Below are 18,385 nucleotides of genomic sequence, written 5' to 3' on the forward strand. Positions count from 1 at the left end.
TGTTTACTCATAGAAATAAGGGGCATTCCAAGACTGATTGAAATCAAGTCTCCTCAAGGGCAAATCCAGCTGACTTCAAAGGGACTAAATCTGTCTAGATGGTGATTGCAATACCAAAACACATCCTGGAAAACACAGAACAACCTCCTTCATTGATAAAGGATATGACACAGACAGCCCACCTCTCTGCTATGCACACACAAAAAATGGAAATTTACCATTGTGGATCACTGAAATTCTGTCCTGTCCCTTTGCTTTCTACACTGCTGCTGTCACTAATTCAGCTGTTGCAAATGAACACGGCATGCTGGCTGCATTGGTTGTGTTTCACTTGGAACAGCCAGTGGGTGTGATGGCTGGCTGCTGACTAAAAGTGGATTGGATATCTATCCATCATGAGGGAGAACTACTAGTAAGTTCTGCAATGCCAGTGCAGCCTCTGCAAAGCACCTAGCCTACTGTGCCAGAAATGGCTGCTCCCAAGTCTTCTGGCAACTGAGCTGCCTTTTATAAATTGTATACTGCTGGTTGGCAAATCACTTAACAGCATTCCATTTTGAAATAATAAAATTAATGTTATAATGCCTCTGTCGCCAGGATAAAATTTATGGTCACCATTTTTGGCCAGAATGGTTTGGAGCTACTCCACCTCTTAGCATGTCTTGCCTCGATGTTTTGGCATATTATATAAAAGCAACATACACTCTCTTCTTAATTCCAATGCATGTATTCCAGAAATGTGAACACGACTCAAAATGGAGTTTAAAGATTGCACATATCAGTTGTACTTGCTTTGGAGTTAATATGCAAATATCAGACTTACATGTTATATTAATGCATGGAAGCAGGCATAATTACCCTCTCCACCTACTTGTTATGTGAAGGTGCTGTGAATTAAACCTTTTAGAATTTAGGTTTGGGGACTGTTGGTTGGCATATGTCCTTGTCTGCATTTGCAATCATCCAGAAGCTGGTGTTGAAGTATTATGGTTGGCGTTTAGTGACCTTTGTACCATATTATTCTATCTACCTATTTATTTATTTATTCCTTGTACACTGCCCAATAACCAAAGTTCTTTGGGTAGTTTACAGTGAACATTAAAACCACAAGATAGAACTATATATGAAATCTAAAAGAGAATTAAAAGCACAATACAGGTCCAAAAACAAGCATAGAATAGTAGTAGTGTAAAATATCTAAGAAATACTAAAACACTTCTAAAAAGCCTGAGAAAATGATAATGTATTCACCTGGTGACAAAAGGACTTAAGTGTAGGTGCCAGGTGAGCATCTTTGCGGAGGGCGTTCTGTAACTTAAGATGCCATCTTTGAATAGGCCCTCTGTTTAGTAGCTGTCTGCCTCACCTCATTTGGCAAGGGCACCTGGAAGAGGGTCTCAGAGGATTGCTTTATTTATTCTGGGCATATATAAGTGGAAGGAGACACTCCTTCAGGTACCCTGTGAAATAATTGGACTCTTTATTGTCATTTTTTCTAAAGCAATACAAGTTCTAATCAATTTTTAAATATATTTTTCTTCCAACAGTGTTCAGCATAGACTGTAGCACAGTAGAATGTCCTCCTGTCCAGCAAGTTGCTTGCCCCTTGGATAGCTATGAAACTCAAGTCAGGCTGACAGCCGATGGATGTTGTACTCTCCCTACCAGGTTTGTTATACATTTGATACAAGACTTTAACAGTCACTGCGTTTAAGGTTTCTACTTAAGAACTCAAAGCAGTTGTGATACAAGTAGCAAAGGAGTTCTGAGCATCACTGTTGCTCTAGATGATTTTGCATAACAGCTTTTTCTCAGTTGAATTCCTATTGAAGATTTGGGAGGTGTATGTTGAGCAATTGCTGTGTGAAAATGGAATTAGTAACTGCTTTGACTTCTGAAATAAGATATATGAGAAGAATTAGTGACTAAATCTTTTCTTTAACTAAAATCCTTAGGGGGGAATTGACGTGTTTCTCATTCATGTAAAAATAAAATAGGAGTAATTTTAGCTTGCAGTTCTCATGTTTTTATTAGCCTTAACTTAGTAACTTATTTAGAAAGGCTGTACAGAAATAGCGTATTTTATAGATGGGAACAACACAAGGAGAGAACTAGATGTCCTACAGTTTTATTTCAAAACACAAGGAGAGAACTTAATGTCATGTAGCTTTTTCTTAATGTATTTGGTTATATAGAAATATAAGATTAAACTTGGGTGCATAGAGGATGACCCTGAATCTTGGGATATGATGGTACCAATAAACGCCTCCTAGTAAGAAGCTGTACATTTTTTCAGATTCAATCTTGCAACAATAATTTATGACCTCACCTCAAGTCTTGACTACAGTAATGTGGTATATATGAACTATAGGGCATTTCTGGATTCTCTAACTTGATATTGTAAGATGAAACAGATCCTGAGAGTGTCCCAACAACTGCTCCTCAAAGGTTCCACATATCCTATCCAAATACTACCATTCCTGTCATGTGTTCAGCAACAAAGAACCATCATGTGCTGAAGATCTGGAATCTAATCCCACTGTAGATAATTCTCTGGTCCAAGAAATTACCTGATGTGGCAAGATAAAAGAGTCTAAAAACAGCACAAAATATAACAGTAAATGAGTTTAAAAATTATTCTGCTATGTAGCATTTAGGAACTAGTGACACCGGGACTGCAAAAGTCCATACCATTTCACTAGATATCTAACATTGATTGCTGTCTTGTTCTTAAACATTCTTACGTATCTTGATTTCAAACAGTATAATCATTTAGTTGTGGAAAGAGTGACAGCAGGACAGGAAATTTGTTCTCTGAAATAGTTTTAAAGCTGTCTTACAGTTTTAATGTTGCAGTAGAATTTCATATACTCCTTAATCCAGAGTAATTACTTTCATTCTTATAACTATAAGTAACAGTTTTTGGTTAACTACTGATGGTAATGCATTCAGAAATCCTAGTACAAAATGCATGCTTATCCATATCCCAAACTGATGCATAGAAAATGTTGCATTTTATGTCAGCTGACTTAAGTGGTTATTTTAATCTTCTTCCTCGTTGCATTTCTGTAAGTTTATTCCAATCTTTAATCTGCACTTACTTGTTTTGATTATCACATTCACTTCTCTACTGCTTCTTTTTGTTAGGTTCACAATTCTTAAGTAAGCTGTGTGTTAAGCATATACTAATGATTGCTGATAGAAGTTTTTAGCTTCTTTAATAATCACTCTTGCTTCCTAGCCATTTATGAAAACAGAGGAGAAAATTATTAGTACTCAACGTCCAGAGTCTTATCATACATTGTGTGTGAGGGTTTGATTAGCTGCTTGTGCGTGAAAACGTGCTCCCTCAGAGTTTGTGCGCCCCCACAAACCTCCGTGTGTGACGGAGCTCCTCAGACATGTCTGCTCTAGTCACTAGTAGAGTCCGACAGTGGCTGTCTGCGGAAGCGTTTCCAACAAAGAAGTTCCTTAACGGAAACGCGTCTCCTGGACTCACGGCGTGACAGTTTCCTGCGAGGTATGGGTCTCCCTATGGGAGACTCCGATACCTCCCCACTGTTCTCGCTGGAAGCCTCCCTGAGCCCTCCCTCCTGCTCGCATTCCCTCAGAGACCCACTCCTCCCCCTGCTGGTCCCTGCTTCAGCAGTTGAGTCTCTTTCATCCTGCCTGAGTCCCTCCACCACCTGATGCTCTGATGGCAGTTCCCTGACATCCACCTCCCCTCCAGGGCCCCCCTCACCCCCTCCCAATTCCTCCCCCCTGGGAGGTGAAGGGCTAAAACCCCGAAACGAATCTTCCTCATCTTCTGACGTCTCGAACAATTCTCTCCATCGATCGTCGTCCTGGCCAGCTGAATCCTCCTCCTCTTCAGAATCTGGGAACCCCTCCAACTCCTCTTCCTCGTCGGTGGTGGCAAAGTATTCCCTTCGGAACCTCGCTACAGGCTGAGGTTTACGTGGGAACCTCTGATGAAAAGTCTCTATTAAAACCTCGTCATTGACATCCTCTGCCCTAACCCCGGTGTTTTCCGACTCCGGTTCCCCTTCCCACATTACCAAATACTCTACTTGATCTCCCTTCCACCTGGAATCGAGGATCTCCGCTACATGGTAGCTGTGTTCCTTCTCCTCCATTGCTGGTCCCCTAGTGACCCTCCCCTCACTGTCTCCTCTATACGGTGACAGCAACGACCTGTGAAAAACTGGGTGCAGCTTCATGTGGTTCGGTAACCGGAGCCTGAAAGCCACTGGATTGACCTGCTGTATGACTTCAAACGGACCCAGCCTTTTGGGTCTTAATTTCTTACAACCTCCTTTGAATGGCAACCCTTGGGTTGACAGCCACACCTGGTCCCCCACCCTGATGCTTTCACCTTCCCTTCTGTTTTTGTCTGCTTGCCTCTTATATTCCTCCTTAGCCCTGTTTAAGTTGAGTTGGAGCTGGCGATGGATCGCTTCCATTTCTTCCACGAACTGTTCTGCAGCTGGAACGCTCCAGTTCTCCCCCTCCCCCCCTGGGAAGGCTCTGGGATGGCACCCGTGATTAGCCAAAAAGGGGCTCATCCCCGTGGACACGTTCTCTGCATTGTTGTAGGCAAATTCTGCCAACGCCAGCTTCTCCACCCAATCATTCTCTCTGTCATTAACATAACACCTCAAATATTGTTGGAGAACCCCATTTGCTCTTTCCGCCTGCCCGTTGGTTTCAGGATGACGGGCCGTCGAGAAATTAACCTCTACATGCAGTAAGCTCATGAGCTTCCTCCAGAACCTGGAAGTAAATTGTTTCCCTCGGTCTGAAACCACCCTCAAGGGGGCGCCATGCAACCTAAACACATTCTCTACAAACAATTTGGCGGTTTCTTCTGCTGTAACCGCATGTGAGCAGGCTATGAAGTGGGCCATTTTAGTTAACAGGTCTACTACAACCATGATGGCTGTTTTCCCTCTAGACCTTGGCAGATCAGTCATGAAATCTATTGCCACTGCTTCCCACGGTCTCTCAGGTGTGGGCAGTGGTTCTAATAAACCAGCCGGCGCCTGCCTCTCCCCCTTGGCTCTTTGGCATTGTTCACACCCTCTCACATACTCCCGCACATCTTCCCTGACCTTGGGCCACCAAAATTCCCTGGTAACCAGCCACATGGTTTTGTGTTGCCCAAAGTGCCCTGCTGTGGGGCTATCGTGCAGCTGCTTGAGTACTTTCTCCCTCAATTCCCCTTCAGGTATATATAACGCTCCCTTATAATACAATGCCCCATTTCTCTCCTCAAAACCACCGGGTTTGTCTTCCTCCCCTCTGAGATCCCTGAGTTTCCCCTGGGCGTATGCATCCTGCACCGTACCCTCTACCAATTCCCTTTGCCCCACCAAAGTCGCCCCACACACCCAGCGGTCCTCTGGAATGATATGGGTTTCTTCGGGTGCTCCCTCCCCCTCCAAATATTCAGGCTTGCGTGAGAGAGCGTCCGCCCTAACATTCTCTGGGCCTGGCACATAACAAATCTCAAAGTTAAATTTGGAGAACTCTTGGGCCCATCTCAACTGCCTTTGGTTGAGCACTCGCGCCGTTCTCCAGTACTCTAGATTTTTATGGTCCGTGCACACTTGCACTTTATGTTGTGCACCAACTAGCAGATGCCTCCATCTCCGGAACGCCTCATGAATAGCAAGCAGTTCTCGGTCGTACACCGTGTAGTTCCTCTCGGATTTGTTCAGCTTCCGCGAGAAGAAGGCACACGGACGCCACTCCGACTCCTCCTTCCCCGGCTGCAGAAGAAGCACCGCCCCTATGGCTCTGTCAGATGCGTCTGTTTCAACCCTTAGCTTCTTTCGTAAATCCACATGCAGAAGTTGTTCTTCAGAGGCGAAGGCCCTTTTCAGTTCCTCAAACGCTCGCCCCGCCTCCGCCGTCCATACAAACTTCTTCTTACTGCTGAGACAGTCAGTGATGGGCGCCGTCAGATGGGCGAAGTTGCGGATGAACTTACGATAAAAGTTTCCAAACCCTAGGAACCTCTGCACATCCTTCTTGGTTTTGGGTGTTTTCCATTCCAGCACTGCCTGTACCTTGCCGGGATCCATGGCCAATCCCTTGTCTGACAGGCGGTACCCCAGGAATTCCACCTCCTTGGTATGGAACCGACACTTCTCCAGTTTGACCCACAGCCTGTTGGCTTGCAGTCTGCTCAACACTTCTCTGACGTCTCTCACATGTTGCTCCTCATTCTCAGAATACACCAACACATCATCTAGAAAGGCAACGCAATTCTTGTAGAGCAAAGGGCCCAGCACGTGGTTCATAAAAGATTGAAAACACGCGGAGCCTGCTTGTAATCCAAATGGCATAACGAGGTATTCAAACGCCCCCAAAGGGGTAAACATGGTGGTTTTCCATTCATCCCCTTTCCTTATGCGTATCAGGTTGTACGCCCCCCTTAGATCCAGCTTTGTGAAAATCTTTCCCTTCCTCACCATGGTCAAAATATCATCAATTCTGGGCATAGGGAACGCCACCGGTTCAGTCACTGCATTCAGCCGCCTAAAATCACATACAAGTCTCGGCTTGTCCGCATTTTTTTTGTCCACAAAGAACACTGGGCTCCCCCCTGCTGCTTTGGACTCTCTGATGAAGCCTCTCTTCAGGTTCTTGTCAATGAACCCTCGCAACTCCTGCATTTCCCTGTCTGACATGGCATACAACTTGCCCACGGGAAGCTGTGCTCCAGGGAGTAAATTGATCTGACAATCAAAGGGTCTATGAGGTGGTAGTTGGTCAGCTTCCTTCTCGCTGAACACGTCGCTGAGATCTGCATACTGTGGTGGTACCTTCACCTTCCCCATTACTTCAGTCCCTGCTAGGGTGGCTTGGGCCCCTACTGAACCCTTCTCCCCTTTGCAGTGTTCTAGGCAATGTGCTGAACCAAAGGACACCACTCTTTGATGCCAGCCAACCAGCGGATCATGTAGAGCTAGCCAGCTCATTCCCAAAATAATGGGAGCGCCTCCCAGGGTGGCCACATTAAACGCTATCAGTTCTGTGTGCCTTGCCACCCTCATTATCATTGGGACAGTCTGCAAGCGGACTCCTCCTCCCAACAACTCCCTGCCATCAATCGTGGTCACCTGCAGGGGGTTGCTTAAAGGGATGGTCTGTATCTGGTGTTCAGCAGCAAACTCCTTGCTCATAAAATTGCAGGAGCTGCCTGAGTCCAATAGCGCCTTTATTTTTAGGGGGTGCCCATTCTGCAGCTCTAGCGACACTTCAATCACTAGAGCAGGTCGAGGAGCTTCTGGCACGGGCACTTTCACTGCTCTTTGGCCTGGCTGCAGTGCCCCAATTGTGGCAACCAGGCGTTGGCTTTTACCTGCTCCGCTCCCCCTTCTTCTCCCCCCTCAACAGCTCCCACCATCCCTTGCCATTCCTTCCTCTGGGGGCAGACTCTGGCAAAGTGGCCTGGCTGTTGGCAGAGATAGCATTTCCGGGGGCCCTTTCCCTCCTTCTTAGCTCCCTCGCTGGTTTTTGAAAATGCGCGCGCGCGCGCTGTTCCGATTTCCATCGGCTCTGCCGGCGGGAAAGCTGGCTCAGGAATGTCTGGAATGCGGAACTCCTTCCAACGTTCCCCTCTCCCTTCCCGCCTCTCCAAGGCTCTTGCCTCCTGCCGCGCTCCTATGGTCAGCGCAGATTTGGTCAGCTGATCCATAGACTCCGCCCTGGGGCTCCGTGCCAGCTCGTCTTTCACCCCCGAAGAAAGACCTTCTTCAAATAGCATTTGAACGGGTGCCGCCGATAAATCCCAACTCAGTCTGTGAATCAGCATGGTAAACTCAGTCCAATATTCACGGACAGATCGACTCCCCTGCTTACAAGCCATTAGCTGTCTGCGCACCACCCCTTCCTCAATATCGCTGGAAAACATGATATCCATTGCACGAAAGAACTTCATTGTGTCCTTTAGTATGTCATTGTGCGTTGCCATTAGGGGTCGCACCCAGTCTCTAGCCCCTTTCTCAAGATGCCCAATTACAAAAGCAACTCGCGATTCCTCATCAGGGAACTCATCGAACTGCACATTAAGGGCATATTGCATCTCTGTCCTAAAAGCATGGTAGTCCTTGGGGTCCCCCCCAAATTTCTGCACCAATCCTGGTACCTTTCTGGGGAATTGAGTGGCTCTCCCCTTCTTGTCTGCATCCTGAGCCCTTCTCTCCTCCAGCCTCGCCGTCTGCAGGGCCAGTTGAACCTCCAACGCTCGGTATCTATCTTCCAAGCTTGGACCAGCTCCAGCCCCTGCTCCTCCGGTTCCGGTTGGTTCGCTCATGATGCCTTCTCTTGCACAGGCAGCGTACAAAGACTGTCGGACTGCTGTGAGGGTTTGATTAGCTGCTTGTGCGTGAAAACGTGCTCCCTCAGAGTTTGTGCGCCCCCACAAACCTCCGTGTGTGACGGAGCTCCTCAGACATGTCTGCTCTAGTCACTAGTAGAGTCCGACAGTGGCTGTCTGCGGAAGCGTTTCCAACAAAGAAGTTCCTTAACGGAAACGCGTCTCCTGGACTCACGGCGTGACAGTTTCCTGCGAGGTATGGGTCTCCCTATGGGAGACTCCGATACCTCCCCACTGTTCTCGCTGGAAGCCTCCCTGAGCCCTCCCTCCTGCTCGCATTCCCTCAGAGACCCACTCCTCCCCCTGCTGGTCCCTGCTTCAGCAGTTGAGTCTCTTTCATCCTGCCTGAGTCCCTCCACCACCTGATGCTCTGATGGCAGTTCCCTGACATTGTGCTTCCATTTCTTCTTAGTATATATTCATTTTATCCTTCCTTTTCTGTATAGTCCTAGCTAACCAGCTAAGTAATTAGTAGTAGTGTTAGATTTATGCTGAAAATCAAAAACACTGCAAAACAATTCCTCTATCATTACAGTATCTGTATAGTCACAATAATCAGGCCTAAAGGATTCTTCCATCCTGCTAACAAAAATCCTTCTGACAATTATTAAGAACAGTTGTTGTTCGTTTTATTTCTTCTGTGTGCTAGGCTTGGTGAGATGATTTACCCATGGTTACACATCCCAGCCCTACTCTCGCCAAAAGGGGTGAGCCGTTTTGGTGACATTGCACCTCAGTGACTGCTTGATTTCAAGTAGTCTGCCAGGGTAGGTTCCAGGCTTGTTGCTCCCATCCTTCTCTCAAATGGCTGTGGGAAGAGAGAGTACACTCTGCTCTTCAGTATTCCTTAGATGTCGTAAGTGGCAGATAAGGGGAAACATTCTTTCCATAGAAAGGGGAGACAACATTTAAAAAATCCTTATTCTGCCCCTGCTAATCTATTTGTCTGTCCCATGTAGATTTAAGTTATATCTTGTAGATCACTTGGTGCTTTTGTTCTTGACTTATTTTGATAAAAAAATATTATATTTGATTACACTTAACAAGTTAGATGTGGTTCAATTTATTTATTTTCGCAATTGAATTCCAGCCTTCATCAAAAGATCTCAGGTCAGATAACAAGATTTAAAACACACCCAAAAATGAATAAAAACACAATATACTAATTAGTTTAATCTCATCAAAATAGCTCCACTGTGCTACAGAGGTCACACATCTTATTACCCATTGGCCTGACAGAAGCTGGCACTGAAAGAATTCAAAATTACTCACAGGACTTGTGGAGAGCTTTTCAAATTTTTTATTTTCTTAAATCTAACTATATTATGGTCTGAAGGCATAGAAGACCAACACCTTGCTGAAGCTAAGCAATTCTAGATCTGCTCATTTCCTGAATAGGGGACTGTAATTATAATAGCCATGAAGGTGGGGCAGAAATGTAAGAAATTCATAAATATTATTTTCACGTGTTTTGTAAGTTAATAATAAATACAAAATGTTATTCTGTTGAATGTTCCTGTATACTTAGTGATTTGATCTTCTAAGCCCAAATACAGATTCACCCTTGTTGATTAGCAACCAATAAAAACATAGAACAAATAAAGCAGTAAACATTCCAGTTAATACAACATTGAGTAATGAAATCTGATTTGCCACCCTCCCCACTTTTGACATAACTAACTAATCTCTCTCTTTTTTAAAAAAAGTGCTAATTTTGTTCAGTATGAGCATATTGTGAGAGAGACTATATGAAGGGATGGGTGACCATTGTTTGCCTCAAAACTATTGGGGATTTGTAGTCTTTGTGACTGCTCAAAAACCAGTGAGGGATTTTCAAAAGTTTCTATTGTAAACCATTCTGATATTTTTTTATGATATAGCAATACAGGCAGTGACCATTTTGTGCGCGTCCAGTTGATGTGTGGCTGCCAAAGCATAGGTCCTTTTCGACCCAGAAGAGGACAGAACAGGGTGGAGCGGGCTTATGGATACTCCACCAATGTGCACATGGGCAAGGAATGGAATTTCTGTGCAAAACAGTTGCTACTTTATATACATATTTTTATAAATAAAAATAAACTCTCTGAGATATTTCTCTTGTATAAAGCAACTAGCAAATGCAAATAATAATCTTAAACATGACAGTGTGGTTAGAGATACCATCCTATGCTGTGTGGGAAGAGTTTGGGTCTCATGGCACAGATCTCTCAACCCTATCTTAATCTCAGTACAAGATACTTTAAACTGTTTGAGGGAGGGGGTTATATATTATAGGAATAGAGCAAGCACCTTTCTTCTGACCCTGAATTGGTCAGGACCCTAATAAGAATATAGTATACAGGGGTAAGTTGGGACGCTGAGTGTCAGGGATGCACACAAACTAGTTTTTCTGCATTGCTTGGGAGTTGCCCAAGCAGTTAAAAGCTCTTGTCTTATTGGAGGTAATACTGATTGATTTAGGTGATTTAGTGTTTTACTACTAAATGGGGGAGGGGGGAATCTGCTGCCATAGTTAAATTCTCTTCCCCTGTGCTGACATTTTTCAAACAGTCCCCCTCTACCCCACATATATTTTCAGTAATTTTCAGTATGTGCGTACTTAATATGGTACCCTTCAGATGTTGTTAGGCTTCAGCTCCCATCAGCCCCAACCAGCAAAGATAGTGATCAGGGATGGGGGGGAGGGTCCCACATTGGTTACCCTTATCTAATATATAAGTATATGATGTTTTGTTCTTAAAGGATGATTCTATATTCTTCTTTTCTCACTTCAACTCTTCTCTGGATGGATATTTCAGGGATTAGCATTCATGATTTAAAAAATAATTTGCAAATGTCTTCAGTGCCATCTCTTTAAAGAGGAGTATCTTTTGTGTATCTCAGAAACCTCCTAAGTACTCATTGTAGGTAGATTAGAATTTTGGATTGTTTGGACAGTTTAAGGTTTATTAACCATATGTGTTTGAAAAGCTAATGACCAGAAAATGTCTGGGGTGGGATGTTGTTCAGTTTCCATGAATGAGGCTGAAATGACTTGTGTAAGTAAACTTTAAATGTTGATGGTTGAGTTTGCGACACTGTCCTTGGGCTTCTGAAATATTTATACAGATCCTAATTACTCATGTCACCTTATGTTACATTTCCATGCCATTTCAAATTAAATATCACATCACAGAGTTAAGAGATAGTGTTAGTACTGTATAGTACAGCAGCAATATTTAAGCAGTTTCGTAGCATAGAATGCTCCTTCGTTATTATTTTGATGATTCTCCCAAAAACCCTGTGAGATACATGGTTTTTATGATCAAGAACTAAGGAATTAGTGGCTTTTCAACAGACCTACCTCTGCTTGGGATGTATGTAAGATTTGGAACACCAGTCTTCTGATCAAAGCCAAGCATTGTCCATTGGAACAAGTGTTAAATCTTGTTTACTGTGTTGTGTTTTAAATAGTCATGTTGTCTTTTATTATGTAACAGCAGAAAACCAACTTGCTATCACCAGCTGTTTCCCCCCATGTTTGTGCTTTCCCTCCCTCATATGTTGCCTCACTTATTTATGGAGCTTTCAATGCTTCGGTTTCAGGTGCGAATGTCTCTCTGGTTTATGTGGTGTTCCAAAATGCGAGGCAGGCTACATCCCCCAAATAGTGTCACGTGGAGACGGAACACCTGGCAAGTGCTGTGATGTCTTTGAATGTGTCAATGGTATGTTACGTTCTCAGTGTATTTGGACTGAACATTTTGAGGAGTTTGGTTTATGGCTAATTTAAATATGTTGTCCAATATGGGGCACAAGTAGAAACTATAAGTTTACATAGGACAATATTCCTACTAAAAACTTGTAGGGTATTAAAACTTAACCTTATTTAGTAGGGGTCTGTGCATATTTGGTATGATAGGGTACTTCTATGAATTAATTATTTTTCAGAAAAAAGAAGCATATAATACAACAATACGAAAGCCATTTTAAATAGTCCACAGCCATAGATTAATTTAAAACCTCTTGAACACACTACCAGAACCTTTGACGATGACCTTGAAAGACAGGTTTTAGCCATGTGCCAGAAGTCGTGCAAATATTTATTTCATTGGATTTATGCCTACCCTTCATCCCAAAAGAGGTCAGGAACTGCTGCCTCCAAGATTTTGTTCCTATTTTTGATCAAAATCATTACAGAGTTTTATCTCTTGGTAAAGGTATACCATGTTCCTATTTATCGTGCTAACAGAAGGCTGTCTTAAATAAGATGATGTGCTTACTGCGTTTAGAAAATGGAAAGGAGCACTCAGATCTGCTACAATGTTTTCCGAGTCCTGGTGATGATTGCAAACCACTCAGGAAAGAGCACCCCTTCTTGTTGCCTGAGCACTTTGCAGCCATCTTCCTGGCAATCCTTTGCTCTTGCTGTTATTTGCAGTTCATGTTGTTGTTTTTTAAAGTCTGCTGCAGGTGCCATCACAGGCAACTCAGTAGATGGAGGGGGAGGCATGTTTCAAGGGGTGAACCCAGCCCTCTTTACACCTCTGTGTAAATAGATTCTTGACCCATTAGTTCCCAAAATATCAATAATAAACAATAAGTATCAACAAAACTACTATAAATGTTCAGAGTCTGTGCATTTCAGTATTAGATTAATTAAATAGTAGTTTAAACTTAATTAAATCTGGGGCAGGTGGCAAGAACAAAAACAAATCAGTTTAAAACAAACTAAAACCATTTGAATGAAGTATTTAAGAAAGATATGAAACGAGGGTTTGGGAAACAAATATCACAATTGGAGAGAGATCTGTTGGAATGTAATGTTAAAGTGCTGTCTAAAATGTATAAGATATTATTGGATTAGGAGACAAAGGATGAGCAAGTAAAATCTTCACTAATACATTGGGCAATAGATATTGATACAAACCCAGATTTAGATGTACGTAATGCTTAGCTAAACCATGGCTTAGGGCAGTAGCAGCAGGATCAAGGGAAGGTAAAGCCGCCACAATTTTTGCTGTGAGAGCCCACATGCTTGCTCGTTCATGCTTAGCCAGGATTTGACTTAGCGTTAAGGGTGAACAGGCCTATAATCTCTAGAATTTTTGAGGTTTTCTGCCACCTCTCTTTATATTGTTACATTTCATATCTTTGAGTTCATTTTGAATGAAAAAAATCAAAGGGACACATGCTATTTTAATTACTCTTTGAGATGCTGTGTAATTATAACATGTAAACCAAGTAAACATTAATATACTTTCCCTAAGTACCAGGCAAGATGCAGGTATTCTAGTGAAGCATCTTTTGTTTGCTTGATATAAAAAACACATCAAAGATCACAAACATAATGATATGATAGAATAATAACTCTCATTGTGAGAATTATGTTACAAAAAGCACCACTGCTGAAATAATGTTTACTATACAAATAACAACTCAAACTATTAAATATATAGTATGCTACTGGGCTATAGATCTAACAACAGTGAAGTTATGCCTTTAAAAGGCAAACTCAATTAAGGATTATTATTTTATTCTTTCTTTCTCTCTTTTCCTGAAATTTCTGTTCATGCTATGTACCGCTCTTTAATGAATGTTACTGTCCAAATATGTGTTTAAAAATCAGTATCCTTTAGGGGTTCTATATCCAAAGTCATAAAGTTATAAATATAACAGAGGTTCTTTATTTAAATTTAGATCTACTGGCTTCTGGCCAGATACAGCCCACTCACATTCCCTTCCATCCTATGCCTACTCATTGCCCCCCACCCACTGGTTACCAGTGGAAAAAGTGTGCTTCACCGGCAGCCTTGGAAGTAACGGCTCCTGAAGCATCCTCAACAATCTTTTGATATAGAAGAGCCAGAGATGGGGAAGCAAGCTGAGTACCTCATAGTGGTGGTTCCTAAAACTTCACACATACACACACACACACACACACACACACACACACCTGGGTCAGAGGGAAATCCATGCTCCAAATAATGATAAAGAGAATGAAGTGAGCATACTCTGTAGGAGACCTAGGTGCTTTGCAATTTTAGATTTTTCTCCTAGTGTTTTCTGGCAGAGAAGGAAACACTGAGGGGAAGAGTAGATGAGGGCAAAATAGGGCTTGATTTCTGCTCTCAAGTTTACCTGTAATCATGTTTTCTGATCTAGAAAGCAATCTTGAAAGTCTCCCAAGTTTGTGTGGACTGGCTGCTGCTGTTCAGTGATGGTATCAATGCAGCCAGGCTGGAGCAGGAGATGGCAGTGTGATCCAATCCTTGTGGGAAGGGTGGATATGATCTTAGGAGAAGGAGTGATGGTGGTGATCTTGAGAAAAAGAATGAGGGATGGTGATGATTTTGAAAGAAATTGTGTGGGAGGTTCTAGCTCACGCAGTTTTGGTTCTGGCCCTCTCCAGCACTAGCATGCAGCTCTGAACAAATTACCCAAGAGGGAATGTGGGCTTTCACCCAGTGGTGGTGGTACCTGTTTTGAAAAGACAAATGAAGTTGTCTGACGGTAATTACAGTATTATGATGACTATTTGAGCTGGCAGTGTAGCATCAGGTAAAATAAAATTCATAATTGGAAGGACTGTAGCTAAGTGGTAGAGCATCTGTTTTGCATACAAAAGGTCCCTCCTTCAATCCTCAGGGAGGGAGGGGCTCCTGCCTGAAACTTTGGCGAGTCACTGCCAGTCAGTGTAGACTGTAATGAGCTAGATGGACCAGTGGTCTGACTTGGTATGAGGTAACTTCCTATAGTGTTACAGAATAAAACACATTATTTATGTGGAATTTAGCAGCTACTAATTATCATAGCCGCAAAAGCAGATTTAAGATAGGTTAGGTAGGACATTTAGGCAACAGATATCCCACAAGTGTGCTACATGGCTTAGTGAAGGAAAAAGAACTTCCTGCTGATAATCTTCTGAATTAAATACAAAAGTGTCATCCAGGGTTCACAGCAATCAAAAGACGCTGCAGTCACCTTTAGAAATTGTCTGCAAAGAAATGTCTGCAATTGTTTTGTTTTCCTAATGTGTTCTGACTTCTAAAACGGTTGGAGTAAGATGATCTTGCTCTTAACAGACCTTAATCGCCTTTTAAAAACATTCTCTGAGTTCCAGTAACTTTCCAGATGTAGTGCAGTTTCTGTTAATTAATCCAATAGTGTACCATCAAATATTTTCTGTTTCTGTTCATTGCACTGAAATAACTCCCTTCAGTGTCAGTACGGATAGCTAAACCCTAAGAAACCCCAGGCATATATGAAAGCCAGGATAGTCCAGTGGACAGACAGAATTGCCAGACAACATAGGTATGTAACTCCTGACCCAGAGATGCTTGGACTGCTTTGATCCACCTACAGTTCCTAAGCTCCAGGTACATCTGGGATTTGCTTGAGCAGAAAGAGGCACAGGCAGCAGTGTAGTGTAGAAGTTGTAAGAAGGTGCACTGATGTTTCACTGCAAACATGGACTCTTCTGAAATCATTATGCATTATGAGGCATTCTAAATTGATAGGCTGTGAGACAAAGGACTATTTGTCACACCCCAATACCCATGACATTTAGCTATATATCAGCTACCTTTCTGTTAACCGAGTGAATAGGGGTTGTGGTTTGTTTTTAATGTAATCAGAGTGATAGACTGCATGATTTGCTTGCAGAAAATGCTAGGTTCAATACTAGTCTGAAATCTAGAGAGCCATTGCCAGTCGGTGTAATTGCCAAGTTAGACCAATGGTCTGACTCCATAATGAGAAAGCTTCATTTACTCATACAGAATCTTAGGACTCAGCTATACAGCTGCAAATAAAACGTTTTAAGTGCAATATACAATGTGACAATAGATGGCGATGGTGAGCCTAATGGAAAATTCAGCATATTTTTTAAAAACGCTTTAAAAAAAGCATTTTCAGAATGTTTTTAATATGTGAGTAGATTCCACCTTAGTGTCTTCAAAGTGCTAGGTATACATTATCACAGTAGTACTTGCAACAACTCTGTGAGATCGATCCATATTATTTTTTTCCTTTATTGCCAGTAAAGAAGCTAAGGCCGAAAGAGTGTGTTGCTAGTCCAAAGCCACCTTGAATTGGAGACGTCTGTGTCACTGCACATTCTGTGGTTTAATGTTGTTTAATGACCATGTGCCCTTTTTAAACTGTAAATAGCAGTCATTGACTCCCCCAATTAGGATTGGACCATAACAGGGAGGGAGAGCTTAATGCTTCCCCTGGGTCAGAGTCACAACAAATTTTCATTAGGAGGGAATTTCCTGTTGGGCTAAGTGGGAGCTGCCTTCCCAATGTAAATACATTCAAAAGGGCATTTTTTTGGTCAGGGCTACAGTGCAGGCACAGGAAAAGGCTCCTCCCTCACTTCCTGATTGGGGGCGCTGGTGCTGCTATTTGCAATTGTAAAGGTATACATGCAACATTAAAGCAGGTGTTTAATGTTGCATCTGATTTGGCCTGAAGCCGCTGTGGTATGTTAGCTTCCATTAAGAATAGACAATATTTAAAAATTCTTAGGCAATTTATCCATGAGATGAATCAGTAAAATAATTCATTTTCATGTGCCACTCTTGAATATGAATGTTTCCAGGATAATTGATAAAAAATAAAATAAAAATTAAGATAGTTAATTATCAACCAATAATTAGCAATATGTTTCAACAGAGCCTTTTCCCTTGCATAAGTATTTGTAGTACATAAAGTTAGAATGGGGTTTGGCATATAAATTGGGCTCAGATAAAAGGGCAGGAGTGCTGCCAAATGATTCTGTGCAATGTGGGGGCTTGCCATGACATTTGATCCAATGAAGGAAATTTATCCCAAATTTATATCTGTGAAACCAGCATACTCATGAGCATTTTTCAAAAAATACATCTTTATTGAAATAAAATGTAAAATGAACAGCAACAGTCATATTTCATTGAACAAAACAAAACATGGGCTGGGTGTTCACCAGCAAACTCTGGTAGCAGAACTAAAACAAGAGAGCTAAATATCACCCTACGGCCTCACAGTAAAGAGGCTGTGTATAGAACTTTTTGTTTCTGCACCCTGAATTCTTCCGACTTTTTGCAAAGGCCTAGCTCAGGTGTGATGAAGCTGAGGCTAAGTTCAAAATAAGTGGCTCTTTCCTTGATAGATGGATGGAGTAGCTGGAGTACACCAGTAGTTCTTCTGTCACTATCATTCTTTTTTATAACTGTAGATGTAGAACATGCCCTAGAATATGCAGCTGCCATCCAGAAAAAAAATACCCTCCAAGCTTAAGTCCCTCCTGAAAAGCGTTCCTGAATGTTAGGGGACCCTCCAGAACAAAATAGGATGTATCATGGAGGACTACAGTAGGTGAAGGTAGGATTAGCAAAAATCATGTTCCCCAGCTTTCACAAGTAGGAGCAATTTCAGCTGAGGCACTTTCAGCCTGGTATATATTAAGTAAACCATGAAACATTTCAGAAACAAAAATCCAGATTTATTTTTTTTTACCAAGGAGTAGATAATCATATATCTGAGAATTTCATGAGTTAAGTCACTGTGCTTTTTATAGCCAAGCACCTTCATGAAAAGTTATTTTGTTGTTGTTGTTGCTATTTTCAGAAGTGAAGCCAGCTTGTATATTTAATAGTGTGGAATATTATGATGGAGATATGTTTCGAATGGATGCCTGCCGGTTTTGTCGATGCCAAGGTGGTGTGTCTATTTGTTTCTCGGCACAGTGTGGTGAGCTACATTGTGACAGATACTATGTACCAGAAGGAGAATGCTGTCCAGTATGTGAAGGTAATTATTATTATTATTATTACTGTATTATTATTATTATTATTATTATTATTATTGTTATTATTATTATTATTATTATTATAGCTCTGGTGCTCTTTGAATTTGATTTAAAAGTACAGTCGACTCACAACTTGGATGCATTTAACTTCAGCAATGACAGCTTTACATGTTTGGTGGCCAGCCAGCTGCGATTGCACAAATTAAATGCATGCAAGGTGAAGAGCT

The 18,385-nt window shown here is 42.2% G+C and overlaps 1 protein-coding gene across 2 annotated transcripts in view; it reads left to right on the top strand.

Annotated features, from left to right (window-relative positions):
* The window catches only part of CRIM1 (cysteine rich transmembrane BMP regulator 1), a 143,853-nt gene that overhangs the window by 79,773 nt on the left and 45,695 nt on the right, over nt 1–18,385 (top strand). For both annotated transcript variants that reach the window (XM_081188065.1, XM_081188066.1), the window contains 3 exons: nt 1,548–1,668; nt 11,972–12,093; nt 17,978–18,160. In XM_081188065.1, the coding sequence (XP_081044191.1) occupies nt 1,548–1,668; nt 11,972–12,093; nt 17,978–18,160 (426 nt within the window). The remainder of the gene's footprint in view (nt 1–1,547; nt 1,669–11,971; nt 12,094–17,977; nt 18,161–18,385) is intronic.

Source organism: Podarcis bocagei, assembly GCF_964188305.1.
Source record: "Podarcis bocagei genome assembly, chromosome: 3".
In the NCBI taxonomy this organism is placed as follows: domain Eukaryota; kingdom Metazoa; phylum Chordata; class Lepidosauria; order Squamata; family Lacertidae; genus Podarcis; species Podarcis bocagei.